The 18,706-nt window shown below is 40.5% G+C and overlaps 1 protein-coding gene across 8 annotated transcripts in view; it reads left to right on the forward strand.

The window, feature by feature from the left end:
* Positions 1–18,706, forward strand: part of TOX2 (TOX high mobility group box family member 2) — a 289,944-nt gene that overhangs the window by 159,157 nt on the left and 112,081 nt on the right. For 6 of the 8 annotated variants that reach the window (XM_048496202.1, XM_048496198.1, XM_048496200.1 and 3 more), the window contains one exon: positions 995–1,057. The exons of the other annotated variants lie outside the window; for them this stretch is intronic. In XM_048496202.1, the coding sequence (XP_048352159.1) occupies positions 995–1,057 (63 nt within the window). The remainder of the gene's footprint in view (positions 1–994; positions 1,058–18,706) is intronic. 8 annotated transcript variants of the gene reach the window in all.

The raw sequence follows: 18,706 nt of genomic DNA on the forward strand, positions 1-18,706 counted from the left end.
ATACTTATTGGAAGGTGTGGATGCATAAGAGGGAGAACTAAATGCCATGGCTGGAGCACATTTGACAGTTTGTCTCAGTAACATCTTCTACCTGCATACCCCACTAAGACTTCTGAAACTATCAACTCACTTAGGAGTTAGTGCTGGTGAATATTGTGTGTTCTTGGTTCATTGTGGAATACCACAGCGAAGCAGGTTGGATGTGATTTGTTTTCCCACAGACGTGATATTTTGCTTCAAAAGTATTAAAATGTTCAGCATATCAAATTCCATTTCCCAGGTAAGACAGATTAGCATATGCCTTTGTGCTAGATCTTATATAACCAGTTCAAAGGTGCTATGAGCATGCTTGTCTTGAACGGATTGCTGGGTTATAACCCAGAGAACCCTCCTGCCTTTTTAACAGCTCCTCAGCTTTGGAGGATAATGCACCTGAGGCCTTATCTGATTTACTCCTGTCCCTGCCCCCATCCCATTGCCAACAATCTCTTTTTGCCTACTGATACAAGAAAAGCTCTTATTGTGTTACACTGTGGTTGGGCAATGTGATTGTGGGATGAGGGATATCTTTTTCTTTGAGGAACTTAGGAATTCCCCCTCCCTATGTATTTTTACAGAAAAGCACTGGCTACTAATATGTATTACAGGCAAAGATGAGCTGAGAGTAAGAGGAAATTACTTTGTACAGTAGTGTTTTTAAATAAGGAGGTTGTGTGCCGCAGTTCATTAGTGCCTTTCATCAAATACCTTGTTGGACTGTTGAATACCGAACATTGTGTACAGGTGAATAAATAATTCTCCTGGCAGCCCTGTGTGATAAGAAGAGAGAATGTTGGTAGATGGAAGCTCAGAAAGATATAGAGAACAGGTGTGATTCTAGCTTGCTTGCATGTAGGAGAAGATTAGCTACAATTAGAAAAATGAATAAATGATTCACTGGCAGAGCTTGGAATACATCCTCCATTTCCCCTAACTCCCACCCCTATTGCTTTAGTCATTAGATTGCCTTCCACTGAGGTCCATGGAACTGCACAGGAGTAACTATTTGCAGCATATGGTAAGTAAGTGTTTTGAGAACTGGAGCTTTTAACTCCACCCATATGTGCAGTTTATGTTTCAGTTAACATATTCATATTCAGAGAACTAATCTTTGTCTCTTTTTATGTCTGTTTTTTCATTATGCCAACAGCTATATTTTGTGATATAAAACATAACTTATATAAAACCAAACAGAAAATTTTTAAAGCAAATTATTGTCTTTTAAAATAGATATGCAGAAAGTATTGCTACTTCTTGAGGTAATACTCATATAGGGAGTGATCTTAACAGTATGGCTTGATAGGCAACAAGAGAACAAAACATTTAAAACTTCTCCTAATTAGCACTGTGCTTAACTACATGTAAGATTGCACATCTGAACTGCAGAGTAGGGCAATGGAAGCTTAACTGTGCTTTGCCATGATACCTGAATTTGCAAACTGTATTTAACAATTACTTAGCAAACTGTAATTGTGAAATGGAGTTCTGAGAGAATGGAAGAAGAAAGCAAACATTTCTTTGTAAAACGTGAGTTGTTTCTTGTCTGGAAACTCAAACACTTTGAGATTGGTGCAAACTGTGGTTGAACATGATGCCTAAACTGAGCAATTGTTAATTTATTTGAGCACAATCTTTAACAAATCCGGAATAACATAGGAAAGTATGCTTAGGATTGTGCTATCAATACTGTGGGATCAAGGCCACAGGTAGATTCTTTTGCCTGGACAAAGCTACTTGAAGTGCAAAAAGGACATCCGGGTAAGTCCTCTATGGCTACTGTCTAATGGTTAGATTAAAGATCTGTTAGCTCACTCTACTAAAAACTACAGATGCAAAAAGCCTATTAATTTCAATGCAGGCTATGTAGAAGCCCAAATAAAATCTTAGTTAAAACGAATAAAATACTTGCCGCAGCTGTGCTTGGTGGATTGTACCCAATGTATATTGAATTTATTGTTGTTAAGTTTTGAAAGATTTTGCTAGAGGATTAAAACACTCCTAACTGTCCTCTGCACCTGTCAAACTTTTTCTCCTTTCATCTTCCACTGAATGTAAGATACGAAGAAAACTAATGTTCTCTTAGCTAAGGTAAAGGGAGTGCAGCCAATATTTCGACCACATCCTGCTGCATTGGTTATAAAAGAAACTTTGACTCTATAAATAACATCTACACATCAAGTTCTCATTATGAAGGAGCAAAGTGAGGAGGAAATTCACCAGTTGAGGTGTAACCACAGTTGCCGGTGTGTTCCTTTCTCTTCTTGATGCCTATCTGATGTAGAATGTTGTTACAGAAACTGTTTTGGCCCACACGTGTTTATTTTTATGAACAGAACCTTGGCCTCCTGTTATGGTCAGGAAGCCATGCTGTGCTAGATGTTTTAAAACCAAATAGATCAGTAGCATTTGTTAAACAGTCCATGACCTCCGTGAAAAAAATGGTGCAGGATGCATGCTAGATAGATCCCATTGATGGATGACACTTTGGAAAAGTTGAATCTTATAGATTCATGACTTGATGTTTTGGAAAACTGGGATCAAGGAACATACTACTAAGTCAGGGGTAGGGAACCTGCGGCTCTCCAGATGTTCAGGAACTACAATTCCCATCAGCCCCTACCAGCATGGCCAATTGGCCATGCTGACAGAGGCTGATGGGAATTGTAGTTCCTGAACATCTGGAGAGCCGCAGGTTCCCTACCCCTGTACTAAGTCAGCATCAGGAAGCTATTAATCAGAGCAGAGACAAAGGGACAGATGCTTGGTACACAGTTCAAGAGCAACCTTAGTAGGCATGCATTCTAACTACAAATATGGAAGTATTTTCCAGTCCGTTCATTTTAGACATGAGGCCACACACCTAGGACTACAACCTAATCAGTCATTTGATATGTCGCAGTTACTTAGAGCTTGATATGGCTGTGCTTAGTGACAACCATTGGCTGATTCAATTTGACTGCTAAGGATTTTGATGTTGTTGTTACCTTGTTGGTGTGGTTGCTGTTTCTGCTTCATCAGGTTTCACACCTCATGGTGATGTTTGAAACAGAGCAGCCACATGAGAGGTGTGGATAACATGCTTGTTTTATTTTTACCCTTGGTGTTTTCATGAGCAAAGGCCCTGGTGTAGGAAGTAACCTTGTAGCCTGTCCAGTCCTGTTTGGTTCCCTGTTTCAAATGTTGCCATACAGTATAAGAGATGGAGGGAGAGGAGAGGTGGGTGGCATGCAAGGGAGGGGAGGAAAGGGGAGGGGAGGGGGCTGGCATCTGAACCTGGCCCACCCACCTTAGAGGAGGGAGGGAGAGGGGAGGGGAGGGAGGGGTGGCATGCAAGGGAAGGGGAGGGAGTGTGGGGTGGCATGCAAGGGAGGGGAGGAAAGGGGAGGGGAGGGGGTGTCAGTAACAGTGGTGTCACATCAGAGATGTAAAAACTGGAATTCAGTACAGAATACAGTATTTGGAGTAGCTGAATTCTCATAGATATGGAGAATGTGGTTTCTAACTTCATGCTTTCATGATATCAGTGCAGAGATTACAACTGAGTTGGGCAAGATTAATTCAACATATGTTGGTAAAATTGGAACGGATTAAGACAGGAAGCTGGATTGAATGTTTATAAGAAATATTTCCATCTTTTTGGTCTCTGTGCAATTCCAGGGAAGTGTTTGCATATGCTTCTGGCATGACCATTATGACCAGGTGAAGTGGATCTGTGCCAGACTTTGATGCCTCAGACAGGATTTAGGTAATGAAGAGAAGGCAATTGCTGGGAGGACATTCGTTTTGCAAAACAGGGCAAGATGGAGGGGCAACATGAGGGAAGGTAAAGTAGAAAGATTGGCAGGACACACACTGAAAAATAGTAAGCAGGAAATATGGAAGAGGTGGGAATAAGAAATGAAAGTTTAAAAAACAAATAGTGCTACAGTGTGAGGCATAAATAACAATTTTTTCTTAAGTGCCGTAAAATGTTTTTTTTAAGCTGTGCAGGCAGCCCCCCCCCCCCCGCCACCCCAGTGCTTCATAGTAATGTGGAGCTAGGTGAACTTCCAGGGGGGGGGTTGCTGATCAATTTTCTAGCTGTTCATTTTGCAGGAGTAATATCATCAGAGTTTTATCTTTAACGATACAGCAGTGAGGGGTTTTTTGGGCAGCTTGGCAAGGAATGTGAAGTGGTGCTGAGAGACAGACTGTGCAAAAAAAGAGAGGTGGTGGTGGGCATCAATTGAGCAGAGTGGGCTAAAGAGCTGTCAACAAGAAATGTGTTTTGAGAAGGGATTTGTCAGAAACAAAAGGCAGAATGGAGCCAGAACTGGAAAATGTTCAGCGCAGTGCAAATAGATTTTATATCATGCTGGATACTGAGTCAAGTTGATCCTGATGCAATGGCCTAAGTTTAGTACAGGATAATGCCATACACATGCAACTGATATAACACTGAGTTGGTGTCTGGTTAGTTCTAACATGGTGTCAGAATTGATTTGGAGTTGGCTTTTCTAAGATCAGCACCCAGAAAAATTATACCTTGATGTTACTTGGTGTGGGCCTCATGTAATAGCTGAAGTACAGTGAAACCTCGGTTTTCATTGCCTTCGGTTTTCATCGGTTTCAGTTTTCATCGATTTTTTCCAGTGAAAATTTTGTCTCGGTTTTCATCGATTTGCCTCGGTTTTCATCAATTTGCAGTAAGGTGCAGGGGTTTGTGGAGAAAAATCACCTGGACACAGCTGTTGCAGGCCGTGTCTGCCACTTGTTTAATGACAATGTCTTGCCCCATTTCAGACAAATCTTAAAGAGGTGTCAGAAACAGACCTCTTTGGACAGCTTTCTGGTGTGACATTGGTCCACTGGCTCTGAAGCTGGTCCTAGTGTTTGTTTGTTACTGTTTTCAGCATGAAACACTATGTTTATTCACCAAAAATGTGTTTTTGGTACGTTTTTTGAAGTTCCTATAACGAATTAATTGGATTTACATTGATTCCTATAGAAAAGTTTGCCTCGGTTTTCATCGGTTTCGGTTTTCATCGATTCTTTTCAGACGGATTACCAACGAAAACTGAGGTTCCACTGTATTTGTGGAGTTGTTAATTTGATCATAAAGGATCTGGAATTCAAGGTGATCTGGGATGGGGGGGCAGTTACAGATGATACCAAATTATTCTGAATGGTACATACCAAAGCAAATTGAGAAATACCCCAAGAAGATCTCTCTGAATGGGGTGAGTGAGCTAGAATGTAGAAAACAAGGTTCAGTGCAGGTAAGTGTAAGATTAAGCACACTGAAATTTTTAAAAAATCCTTACTTTAAATTTATGACAATGCGGTCTGCCCTGGCAGAGATTGAAATGGAAAGAAATCTTGGGATTGTCGTGGATAGTTTAATGAAAATAACAACTGACTGTGTGGCAAACTGGGGATTTTTAGACAAGTAACTGAAAACAGAGTAGCAATATCACAGTGCTCCTATACCAATCTGTATTGTAGCCTTGGTTAGGAATTTGTATAATTCTGGTCTCTATATCTCAAAAAAGATATTGCAGAGCTGGAAGAAGTAGAAGGGCAGCCAAGGAGGCTGGAGCACTTTCTCTAAAGGTTAAAGACTTTGAGATTTTAAGTTTGAAAAGACAGTAAATGGAAGACATGATAAAAGTTTATATAATTCTGCACAGGGTGGAAAAATTGGACAGAGAACTTTGTGGGCGATTCCCCGCTGCAGAGTCGACCTAGGTTTGACATGGTTCCTTTAACTGGTACTGACCCTAGGTCGACTCTTGTCACTCCCCTCAGCAACTGAGTTCAACTCAGTTCGTCCAACTTGAACCAAGCTCAGAGGGGAGGATCATCTTCAGTACCTCTTTTGCTCCTCGTTCCCAATTGGCTCTTGTTTTACGGAAAACGTGAGCGTGTGTCCTTTTTAAAAGTTTTTATACGTTGCAGCTACGTAGAATTGGGAGAGTTGTGGTCGCATCATCGTAGCTTCAAAAATAGCAGTTAAAATTAAAAAGGCACACTTTTCCCTGCCCGGACTCTCCCATTCTGCGCATGCCCAAAACACAGCTCTTGATTGACTGAACAAGAGAGTCGCCACAGACAATTCCCCACTGTCTAGCTTCCAACTGAGTTCGACCTAGGTTCGGGGAAAAAGCTGTACCTCAGAACTGGAATCAAAAATTCCAGTTCTGAGGGGGGCAGAACTGAAACGAACCCTGGTCGAACTCAGCAGCAGTGGGGAGTTGCTGGGACGAACCTAGGTCAAACCTAGGTCGACTCTGCCAGTGGGAATCGCCCTATATCGATCTCCCATAATTCTAGAACTTAGGGCAGCCAATGAGATGCATAGGCCATAGATTCAAGTTGGACAAAAGTACTTCTTTATTCAATCAGTAATTAAGTTATGGAATTCAATTCCAGTGGGCATAGTCAGTTCTTGGGTGTTTGGTTTGGGAGTGGTGCTTGGGGAGGGTGGGGGTTTTTGGAGGGAGGGGGAGCTCAGTAGGGTTGTCAACTGCCTGATAAAAAATGTCTGGCCCCTTTAATTGGTGCTTATCAGTATATTATTTACCAGGTTATATTATGTATTTCCCTGCCATGAAAAGCTTTTAGCTGGCCATTTCTACACATTAAGCCTTTGTTAAAGAGACATCATTTTTTTTTCTACAGACCTGCCTGCAGCCTTATCCTCCAGGGTAACTTGTTGGCCAGTATGTGAAATAGGATGCTGAACAAGGTGGATCACTGGTCTGATCCAGCAAGGCTCCTCTTACGTTCACCTGATCAGATCTTACCATGATGTCAACTGTGTTAGTTGAAGGATTTGTGGGTTTGGGAAGGACTAACTGACAAGCAACAGAAATGAGTGGGGGAAGGGGAATTCCATGTCAGTCACTATTATGATTTATGCAGGAACAGGATTAACCAGGGGTCTTCCTACTCCTTCCCTCCAAAAATTTAACTAAGAAACCCATTATCATAAGACAGCAATGCTGTGCATGCTTATTGGTTGTAAACTGTACTGAACAGTGAGGTTTTCTTCTGCACTTTTTAAGGATTTGGCTATGTGTTTCTTTGCAGACCAGAAGAATCAAAGTCAGACTATGAAAGTGGGGATCCATGAAACGTTGGGGGGGGGGAGTATTTCCTCCCCTCCATTCTTGAGCTCACTGAGGTTGTCTTCCCAGTCTGGATCTCTAGACAGCTGTCAGCATCCCATTGGTCCAGAGTAGCTGCCTCTGGGCTGCGGGTAGCGCACTGGCACTGGCCACTCCCAACAGTAGGTATTTCCTCTGTGCATGCAGAGATAACACTGGGTTTTTTTTTAAGTTTCAGATTTATCTGAACTTGTGGGAGTCATTCTGTCCTGTATCTGCAGAGTCAGGGGCCAGACTTTGGAATTAGATATTTGAGTGTGAGGAGGATGCAGAACAGTTAGTGGAACCTGGATTTTTTCCCCGTAAGTCCTAATTACATGGGATGTGTAGCATGCTTCAGGTTGAGAATCCAACACCCAGCTTGCAAAGATATGCCAATTGGAGGGACTTTTCCTATACAGTGCTGCGTTGGTGCTGCAGCCGGGAGGGCACTCTTTCCCTGGCCTTGTCCCCCAGCCTCAGTCTCCTCCCAGCTGTTGCTCACCTAGAGGCTCTCCCCCCTGGCAGTGGGGGTGGGGAAAGTGGGGCACCTTTCGCTGCCAGAAAAAGAAGCCTCTGGTTGCTTTAAAGTTAAGATTTGCTTCTACGCGGTGAGGCTAGGCTAGAACATTCAAGGTGGGGGCTCTTCCTGACCCCCCAGGAGCTCCAGGGGCTTGAGCCCCCTCCTGGTTACGCATCTGGGCATGATGATCTGTGTGAAACAGAGGGGGGAAGAAATCTAGCTTCCATTCACTTAGGAAGCAAATGGAGTAGAATTTGCATCAAACATATTGCATCATGAAGACCATAGATTCACATTCAGAAATCTGTTGCCTCATATTAACTTATTTCGTGTTTTTCACTCTTGTAATGCAATGTGTTTTATATTTTTTCTAAACAGTGCAACTGAGAGCTTAATTTTCTCTTTTTCCACACTGTGTATATATCCAAGGCTGTAATATAGCATGATAGACTTTGAGGCCCCATTTATACAGAGATCCCTTCGTATGTCAGTAAAGCTGTTGTAAATAGAAACTGCTGACCCAGGATGTTTGTCTCTTCAATTTATTTTAGTTGTTGTTGTGCTGCTTACAGAACTAACATCCACCAAAGTCATGCCTCCCTGAGCCCGCGTAGATTTCTGTTTTGGGCTTGGACCTTTAAACAGTTGTATTTGTAGTACAATACATTTTTCAGGAGTTTCAAAAATCTTCTGTATTCCAACACATTTTTATGAAAGTTTCAAAAATCTTAATGTTCATCAATTGTTAAAACAGTTCAAACCAGTAAAAACCAATAAAAAGTTCATTTTTGAAAAAAAATTCCTGAAGAAAGTGTTTTAGGGAATGTTTTGGTTTGTGTTTTTAACAGGAGACGGACCTTTAAAAAGAATATTATTGTAATAATAATTGCTTTCTCTATGTCTTTGATGCTTTGATACAATAATGAGTTCTTGATTTTTCTGTTTATGTTTTAAAAGTGTGGATTGCAAGAGCAGGCGATGTGATATTCTTGGCATCTACCCTGCAGGTTTAAAGCCTTAGGGGCATATCATTTCCTGTGGGAATAGACTTGATGACCAAGTGCTTATAGATACTGTAGCAAAATGGGACCACCCACAAACAAGGTAGCATTTTCTGCATATTGGGTGAATGTTCCAGGTATGAGAAAAAATGACTTTGTAAATAAAAGGAGAAGCAATTATCTCCCCCATTAACCCCCCCCCCCCGCCCAAATCCAGCCTGATAAGGACTGTGCGTGCTTGTTGTCCACAGAGGAATGATGAGAGCACTTGTGACCAATTAAAATGAGAAGGTTTATCTGTCTACAGATCTAAGAGTTTACTCTAAGCTACAGTGAGAAAATTGGAACTGGAGAAAAGTTCTCTGTGATTTATCACCCATCCTACACACAGATTTCCTTGTACATCCCTGACTTGTCAAAATGAAACCTGAAACTTGCAAGTCTCTCAGAGTTGTCACATTTGGTATGAGATTTTAGCACACATTTTTTCTTTTAATGAAATGACTCCTTTCAATGCAAAATAGTATTGAAAGAAGTCATTTTATTGGAACAAAAAGTGTGCTAAAAGCTTATGCCAAATGAGAAAAACAGTTGTAAAAGTCTTGCAAGTTGAAAGGGACAATATAAAAAGTCCAGTATTTACTTTTTTTCAGGTTTTATGGGTTGAGGTACTTATCCATTTTTAAAATTAATCTATCTCTTGCCTTATTACCATTGTGGAACTAAAATGATGTCAGTAGGGCTCTCCAGCAGGGTTTTATCATCCAAGCACAGACCAGACCTGCTTAGCTACAGCAAGGTTGCAGGATCATATGCCTTCCACTGCATTATGTACTGGCAAAGCATTAATGAGCTAGGGCAAAACTCCCATTTTGTTCAATGGGAGTTATATGACAAAGATACTGATAGAATTTGTCTGGCAAAACCTTGGCAGATTCTATTCTGAGCTGGACATTGAGGCCTTGCTAAAAATTAAAGAGGCTTTGGAACATGAATATGAACTGTATTGTCATTGTAAACAAGATAATCTGGAATGGTTGGGAGGAAGACTGATTTCTAAAAGATTTTACATCAATACATTGCATAAAGTGTGTATTGAGATTATTCAAGAAATTCTTTTGTAACATCGACTTGTAATTACATAATTGGGTCTAGTGATGTGAAAGGTAAGCTTGACAACAGATGTCACACCAGATTCACGAGAAAGCAAAGCTGTGGTGGCAGTTGTGCATAACTTTCTTTTGTGCACTATTGCAAGATTCTGTGCAGGCAAATTCAGACATCTTTAGCTGCTGAGATAGCCACAGGTGGCAATGTAGGCTTCTCTGTCAGTATAATAATCTCTTGCAGAATTAGGTGAGGATGAGCTACCAGCAGCTACAGCTACACATAACCTCAACCTCTTAAACATGTGGAGCAACCATAATGAGATAGACTCATGGTCCATTTAACATTTTCTAACTTGGGCTAGCAGTGTTTCTTCAAGACCTTCCCAGCCCTGCTACCAGCTCATTGCTAGAGCTCGAACTTAAGACCTTGTGCATGAAAAGCATGTCATCTACTGAACTATGGACCCATTTGTAATGGGAAAGCATGTTCCAGCATGATTGCATTGTGCTGCAGTGTAAGCAAAAATGCAACAGTACAGCAGAGCCATTTGTTTCTGTTTAATTATGAGTGCTATGGATGCTTTCTTGCAAGAACCTGAAATGTTGCTGTTTATTTTTATCATTCGTGGGACACAGAGAGATAGTGTGAAAAAGAATCAGGATCAAGGTTGCCCAGTGAGCTTCATCACTCAGTGGGGATTTGGACCCAAACTCCCTAGTCATAGTTAAGCACTATAACCTCTACACCTGGCTTTTTTTCGCCTACTTCTCCCAAAGGCTCATTCCGCACATGCAGAATAATGCACTTTCAGACTGCTTTCAATGCTCTTTGAAGCTGTGCAGAATGGCACAATCCACTTGCAAACAGTTGTGAAAGTGGTTTGAAAATGCATTATTTTGCGTGTGCAGAAAGGGCCAGAGAATGGTCTGAAGGTACATGTGATGCTGAAATTTAGCGGGGCTGAGTGTGATCAGTGTCTGGATGGGAGACTTCCTGGGAGGCAGTGTATTATGTGACCTTGGGACAAAGATAAATGTAATAAAGTAAATTAAAAGAAGATGTTGTATTTTAACCTAGAATTCAGTGATGCTTTAACACAGGGTCCCCCAACCTTATTGAAGCCGAACCAATAAGGTTCAACCTTATTGAACCTATAGAATTGTGAGAGGGGCTGGTGATCACCGCCATCAGCTGGGAATCAGCAAACCAGCCACTTCCCAGTTGATTGGCAGTAGGTTGCTGCATGAGCGATGCATACTTGTTTATGCCTTTGTGCATTGAAGTAGCCTTTATAGAGTCAGGGTTTCTTTGGGGAATTTTTCAGAACCAGCCTGTCTTTAATGGGATTTCCTTCTGAGTAAACTTACCTAGTATCAGTTGTCATTTAAATGCCCTGTACACTTCTTTTCATTTACAGGAATTGTGTGCAGATTGTTTTGTGGTGGTATTATTATTTCTATAATGTTTTGTTATGTACAGATGGCTCTATAGCAGTTTTCACATTCATAGGGATGCCAGCCTCCAGATATGAGCCAGAGATCTCCTGGAATTAAAACTGATCTCCAGGATACAGAGATCAATTCCCCTGGAAAACGATGGCAACTCAGGAGGGTTGGTTCTGTGGAATTGTACTGCACTGAAGTCCCTTTCCTCCCCAAACCCCATCCTCCCAAGGCTCCACCCCCAACTTCTCCAGGTATTTCCCTACCAGGTGTTGGCAACTCTACTCATTTGTCGTCCAAACAGTACTGTGAGCTATAGCAATAATGTTCTTAGTTCTTAAAAAAAAGAATTGAGGCTAAAGGAGAATAACATATATACGACATAAAATACGTGAACCTGCACCTTCTTCATCCAAGGCAAACAATCTGTTCTCTATTAGACACTAGCACTGGTTTCTACTGCTTATGACCTTCTTAGCGATTGTCCCATGTATATACAGTGAGACTGTTTTCATCTATTCAAGCAGAGGAAGAAATCATGGGAGTTATTCTCCTTCTGTCATTAGGAGTGGGTAGCAAGATTATCATCATCATTAGGAGTGGGTAGCAAGATTCGGGACTACAATAAAAATATAACTAGGAACTATCGGTTAAGGCAACATGCTCTAGTCTGTCACAAGTCTAGTATTTCAGTTGTTTGCAAGGACACAGGGCAACATGTTTGCATGCAGCTGTTAATGGAAAAGTTAGTGTTTGGGAAAATGCATCTAACTATGTGTTAAAACAGCCCTCTATTTGGTGGCTGCTACATACAATTGTACAGTAACCTTTATTAGGCATCAACGAGAAATACACCAGATAAAATTAGATAAAATAAGAGAACTGGGAGAAATGTTGAAAGGCTGCTACATGTAAACCAACCGTCAGTATTATCCAGTGGAATTAATCCTGCACAGCACAGATATCCAGAGTGTAGACCACATTTCTCATTTTCATTCAGAAGCTGAATTGTGCTTCTTCCCTAAGTTACAGTGTTTAAAAACACCTGTGAAGTGCAATGAGAAATAAATTAGCATTTAAATATAGCAGTATAGTTTCCCTGGCCTATTGCCGGAGACTGCTGCAGTAAAACAGAGCAAAAAAAAACTACTCAAATCAAGCTGCAAAACAAATCGAATTCCAAATTAGCAGTCTTATAAAAATAAACAGAAGTAAATGTTGGAACATTTTAATGTAATGGCAGACATTGTTGACTCGGGGACAGACAAGCAAAAGAAAGATATTCAGAGACATGTCTTGTAATCCTTTAATTGTCTGCCTCTTCTCTTTTGACTGGAATCTGTATGCATTTGGTTACTTACTTGAAATTCTGCTCATTAGTGGATCTCTATTTTAAAAATGAGATTCCTTGTCATAAGTCCATGTTGAGGAATAATCATTGTACAATCATATGTGAAGCTTTTCTTCATATTAATCGTAGGCCAGCTTGCAATTCTCTGCTAGTGTTTTTCTCAGAGGCAATAAATGAAAGAAATATGTCTTTTTAAATTTTATAAAACTCAGAGAAATGGTTTTAAACAGCTTTTCTTCACCTCTTATAATTATTTATTTTCAAACAGTCCTTCAGGGTAATGTTCCGTTTTCTTATTTCACACTCCTTTTTCTCATAAATGAACCATCACTTCAATAAATCATTATGAAAACAGAGACTAACACAAACCCTGAAAGGTTGAAAGATTTATGTAACACATTTATGTTTTCCATTTTCTCATTCTGGTACTCTGCTGCTAAAGCTAAGCTAATAAAAGCTGCTATTAATATTTCTTGTTGCCTAGCAACTGCAGAGAGGGAGTAATAGCTATAGCTAGAAAAATAGATGACCGATAAGGAAAAATTCAATTCTTTTATTATCTCAGGGGAAAATGGGCTTTTACTGGAACATTATGATGTACGAGTGCGAAGCTGAATACAAAGGATTTTTTTTTCAGGTTGTTTTTCTGTTTTTAATGAACATTATTTTACCTTTGCTAACTCTCTTAAGTTGTTCCCATCCCCCTTTCTTAGGCTTAATTGGACAGCCCTCACCAATGTTCTCATTGCAATGAATTTGGCATATTTGGATTTTTTTTTTCTATCGGACGGTGTGTATGATTACTTGTTCATAACATTTTTCTCCAGGATGATATTTACAAGATGACACTCAATTGCTTTTATGACTTAAAATATATATCTCATTTTTTCCCCTCAGCTGCAGCAAGGCATGTTTAAAATAAGTTACTGCTTAATATTTGTATTTAATATATTAGTGTATTTTAAGAGGTTTTTTTAATTACTAGCAGTCATTCTGTAATCCTTGAGGGATGTTTTTGGGTTCCAGATTTATGACCCATTTTCTAAGTGTTACTGTATACTCAAAGTAAAGCAGAACTGCAGTTAACAGTATAGCTGTACTATGTGGTTATTTCTTACTGGACAAAAGGAAGTGTTGGTTTTTACACTTCACAGAACTCCTCCATATGAAAATAAATACCTACAGTTTGAATGCATATTGGTAAAGAGAAACTTTTTACTACCCAGTACACACTATACAAATCTTTTCCTCTTTTGCTCAGTGTTTTTTTTTAAATGTACTTTTAAAACATACTTTGAGAGGAGACATGGCAAGTTGGTTTGCCTCAAAGATATGAGTGGGGAAAATTATGTAACTTTAAAAGAAAGTGGAGGTGAGGAATTTGTGATTATACAACAGCCAAACAAACTTGGTCAGCCAGGCTCCTTCTGATGAAATTTACCCTTGGATTCTATTCTTATATTTAGCAAACCTCAGCCTACTCATTTCTCAGTAAGGTAGATTTCAGGAAAACCATTGAAACATACTACATTTATTTACTGTTCTCTGTTCCTTGCATTTTTGTAGCAAGATATGCAGCCCTGTGGTAAAGATAAATAGCAATGCAGAACATCATATTCATTGTCATGACTTCTGTAAAGTCCGACATGAGACTGCACAAGAGCAGGCCTGCCATGGAGAAGACTAACTAAATTTCTAGAAGAATCAAAGTGTTAGGAGTGCTTCCCCTCCCCTCCATTTCATGCCAATGTTTCCCTCCCAAACAAACATGTGACGGAGGCAGGAAGAAGGCTTTAATCTTGTCTTTGCTGCAGTGGAAAGAGGATGTTTACTGAAGCTTTCTTCTCTTCCGAAATTGTTTTCTGTAAACTTCGTCATTTTCAGTGATGGCTCTTTTTCAGAATTGCAAAGATTGTGGGATCATGATTGTCGAAAATGATGAACATGAAATATGCTTAATGTGCTTAGGACAGGGGCATAATACATCATGTTGCAAGGTGTACCCTTTGTTTCCTCCTAAAGTGCTTGATACAGGTCCGCTGGTTTAAAGGCGAGTTTGTGGAAGAAGATCTTGGGGGCAGTCCTGTCCTAGCCAGAGGAGAGATAGGCTGTGTCTGAAAAAATGGGCATAAACACCTTCAGTTGACTTAGCTCCATCTGCCCCTTCATTGGTGTCCTCCTACAGTCATCTTTGAGGGTTACCTCCAAGCAGCCTCTGAAGAATGTTTTTAAAAGTCTAAACACTTACCGGTACATTGGCTTTGCCTCAGAGCCATGCATCTCCTAAGCATCACTGATCTCTGTATCTGACTCATCCTCCGGTGCTTTCTCCTCAACATTGAGATATTTTCCTTCGGAGTTAAGAGTGCACTTGATAGCAGAGTTCATCTTTGCTGCTCCACCTCCTGGCATTAGCTCTGAGTTCCTCTCCCATCTGTGGACTGTGCCTCTATCTCTGAAGCAACCAGACTTACTGCCTTCATCAGATGACAACATCTTTGAAGTTCCACCTCCTCAGCTTCCATCTGCACAAAAATTTAAGATTCACCAAAACACAGATCCCTTTACAAGCCCCTTCTTTTCCTGCCAGTGTTTTGTGGGATCCACCTCAAGGTATCCTTGCCCACCTATATTTATGCCTCAGTGACACCAATGGGAACAACAGCCACTGTGTCAATATCAGCAGCCTCTTATACCTCCATCATTTGAATCCCCTCCCTCAACATCAAAAGCAATAACTCAATGCTGAGAATATGTAGACTTCCTTCAGTAAGAATCTGAAGAGGTTTTAGATCAAGGGGCTAAGGCAGATTTTGAATGTACATTGATGCCTTCCCGCCAGGAACCTGAAGGAGATCAATGTCCCATCTCCCCTACGGAGGATTTGAAACTCTTATGTGGAACAACTTATAAGGATGGCTGCCTCCTTATAACATTGGATGTTGATTAATGTAATCTGATCCAAAACCAATAGGCCTTCTTCAGGTCAAATATGGGTCTAGTTGTGCTACTGATGTTGCAAGGCCTCCTGGACATAGACAGTAATATCTGATCCAAGCCTGCCTCAGGACCTGTCTGTAAACTGGACAATCTTTACAAAATAAAGGAATAAATTAATAAATGAGCGGATTGTGATTTTCTTTATCTGCACTCTCCAGCCAAATGGCTGATATGGTTCTCCCTTTTAGTCAGAGAGCAGGATCCTATTCTTTCTCTGGATAAAGAGGGAGGAAACTAGATGCACTGAGGCACAAAATATACTCCTCTGGTGCACTGGGGCTAATGATTGCCAATTTCACTGCTGTTATGGAAGGTATCAAATTCTTTTTGGGAATGGATAGCCCAGTGCAAAGACGTTACCTGAAAATAAAAATATATTATCTAGAGTGCTCCACCCAGAAGACAAAAAAAAGAAAAACTGAACAGCAGTTGAGCACCTCAAGATATGTACCTGACTGTTGTAGCAAGCAATGGGCTTCACAGTTGTTTTGATGCTGCATTCATGGCTTTGTTCCTCTGCCCTGCCCCTGACCCCAGGGCTAAAACTGAAGACTTGCTCTGTGAGAGGAAGCTGCTTTTCAGCTATCAAACTAAGTGCTATACTAGAAAAAAAATAAACAAACAGCAAAATAGCTGGAGATCATTACCAAGTCTGGCCCCTCTTTCAAACAGAAAAAAATCCCTTATTCATTCCATTATCCATATCAAAAACCATATAGGAAGCAATCACTACCACAACAGCACCAGCATTGCTGGCAATCTTTTCATTCTGGACATCAGCCTAGGGAACAATAGGGCAAGAATAAACCCAAACCAGGCCCACAATCACCAAGAGTGCAGTCAGGCAGGGGCAGATATTTTTCCTGACTAAGCCATGCACCAGTGGGTCTTGTCCATTGTATGCTGCAGTTACTTTTTGGAGTTTGTTATGTTCACCCTCCTGACCAAGTAACAACCCCACCATTTCCTTTGTTGTGATAGGAACTCACAGACCTTCTGATTGAAGGGGTTATTAGACAAGTTCCTAGTTCTGTAGATATTTTCTAATAAGAAATCTGGGCAGAAACACTCCACATTGGACCTTAGAAAGCTTGATACATTTCTTAAGGCATCAAAGTTCAGAATGTTGTCATTGCCTGAGGTTATAACTCTCCTTAAGAAAGGGATGTGGTTCACAGTCCTGGACCTTAAGGGTATGTATTTTTACATCTCAATTCTTCATGGCTCCGTCAGGAAATATATATGCTTCCAATATGGTGGCTTTTCCTATGAATACACAGTGTTTGGTCATGGGACCCCAACTGTTTACTAAATGTATTTCAGTAGTAGTAGCTTACCTAGATCTTAAGGGCTGTATTATTTATCCATACTTGGTTGATTGAGTCTTGGTGCATGAGTCCCAGGAGAACTTATTACTTCACATATCGCTAATCATAGGCTCATTCCGCACATGCAGAATAACGCACTTTCAAACTGCTTTCAGTGCTCCTTGAAGCTGTGCGGAACAGCAAAATCCACTTGCAAACAGTTGTGAAAGTGGTTTGAAAATGCATTATTTTGTGTGTGCGGAAGGGGCCATAGATACATTACAATCCCTGATGTTATTGATCAGTTGGGATGAATCGCATTTAACACCTATACAATGCATAGAATTTATTGGAGCTATCCTGGATGCAAACTCTAGGGAAGCATATTTTTCCCAGAAAAGGGCTGGAGCCAAATAGCTGGAGAGTGGGTTTGGATTTGGCTCTTAATGGGCCTGAGACTCTTGAAGTGCCTCATTTCTGAAATCCCCCAAGAAAACTAGTACTTACCAGAGAAACCTAAAAAAAAGAAGAGCAGCTGGATTTATATCCCCCCCCCCTTTCTCTCCTGTAAGGAAATTCAAAGGGACTTACAAACTGTGGCGTGTGTTGGAGTGCACAGGCTAATCTGAATTCCTTTGATAAGCCTCCACAGTTTAAGCAGCAGAGTGGAGAATCAAACCCGGTTCCTCCAGATTAGAGTACACCTGCTCTTAACCACTACGCCACTATGTGAAGAGGGAAAGTCTCTTGTGGAATCTTTCCCCATCAAAAAGAAATTTAAGAATCACATGAGATGTAACACATATACATGTGAAGTTGCTTATAGAGATAGATGCACTAATAGCATCAAATTAGAGAACAGATCAACACAAAATAATCTCTATAGTTCATGAAATAAGCGCTGCTAAATAAGTGGCTCACTCCAAATTGTACGTTACTGTTTAAGGTTCCAATAGTGTCTTATCTTTAGATAGTCTTCATTTAAAGCATCCTATCAGCTTCAAGGCAGCACCTTTCACTATGTAGATTTTATCCAGGGGTTTTATCCCCCATTAATGTCACGCAGTGAGACTTTCATGTGATCCAACTCACAGAGGACTAGGTGAAACAGAAATTGATGTGGATGCTCATCTCTGTTCACATTCTGCCACAATACTTGCACATTTGAATGTTTGGGAAAATCTCAGTGATGGGAATGTGTACCAGCATCTGGCCTCTTTTATAACACTTTGCAGTTGTTTCATAAAGAGATATGAGAAGTTAGTGAAGAAGGGAGGATGGTGGTGAAAAGATTCATAAGAAGTTTTGTCTCAGCACTAGCTTTTATTGGTACCATGCGGATGGTGAGGACAAACATGAACATCCTTCATAAACTGCCCTGATAAGTTGCCCTCTGTTTCTCTTTTCCTAGATTTACACATTTGTGATGCAAAGGGGCACCATATGTCTGGCAAATTAATGTCTTCAACTCTGCAATGTTGATGGATGCCAACTAAGTACTGCTTCAATCATTCCTTTCCATCTTCTATCATACATGAATCACTCTAAGCCACTAATCATTACTCTTCTCCCATTTTTTTCCTTGCCCATCATTCTGCTCATAGTCTTCTAAACTAAAAAAAAGCAGCTTTTCCATGTATGGTTGGATCAGAGTCAACGAATCATCTGTAGAATGCTGTGAATATAGATACTGTTGCCTTGTGCCTCATCTATAGAACATATGTCAAGTGGAACAATCATTCTAGTCTGCTTTGTGCTTGGCGTTTCCTGTCATTAAGCATTTGCAAAACAATTTGGGGGGTTTTT

The sequence above is a fragment of the Sphaerodactylus townsendi genome, linkage group LG05 (assembly GCF_021028975.2).
Source record: "Sphaerodactylus townsendi isolate TG3544 linkage group LG05, MPM_Stown_v2.3, whole genome shotgun sequence".
Lineage (NCBI taxonomy): Eukaryota > Metazoa > Chordata > Lepidosauria > Squamata > Sphaerodactylidae > Sphaerodactylus > Sphaerodactylus townsendi.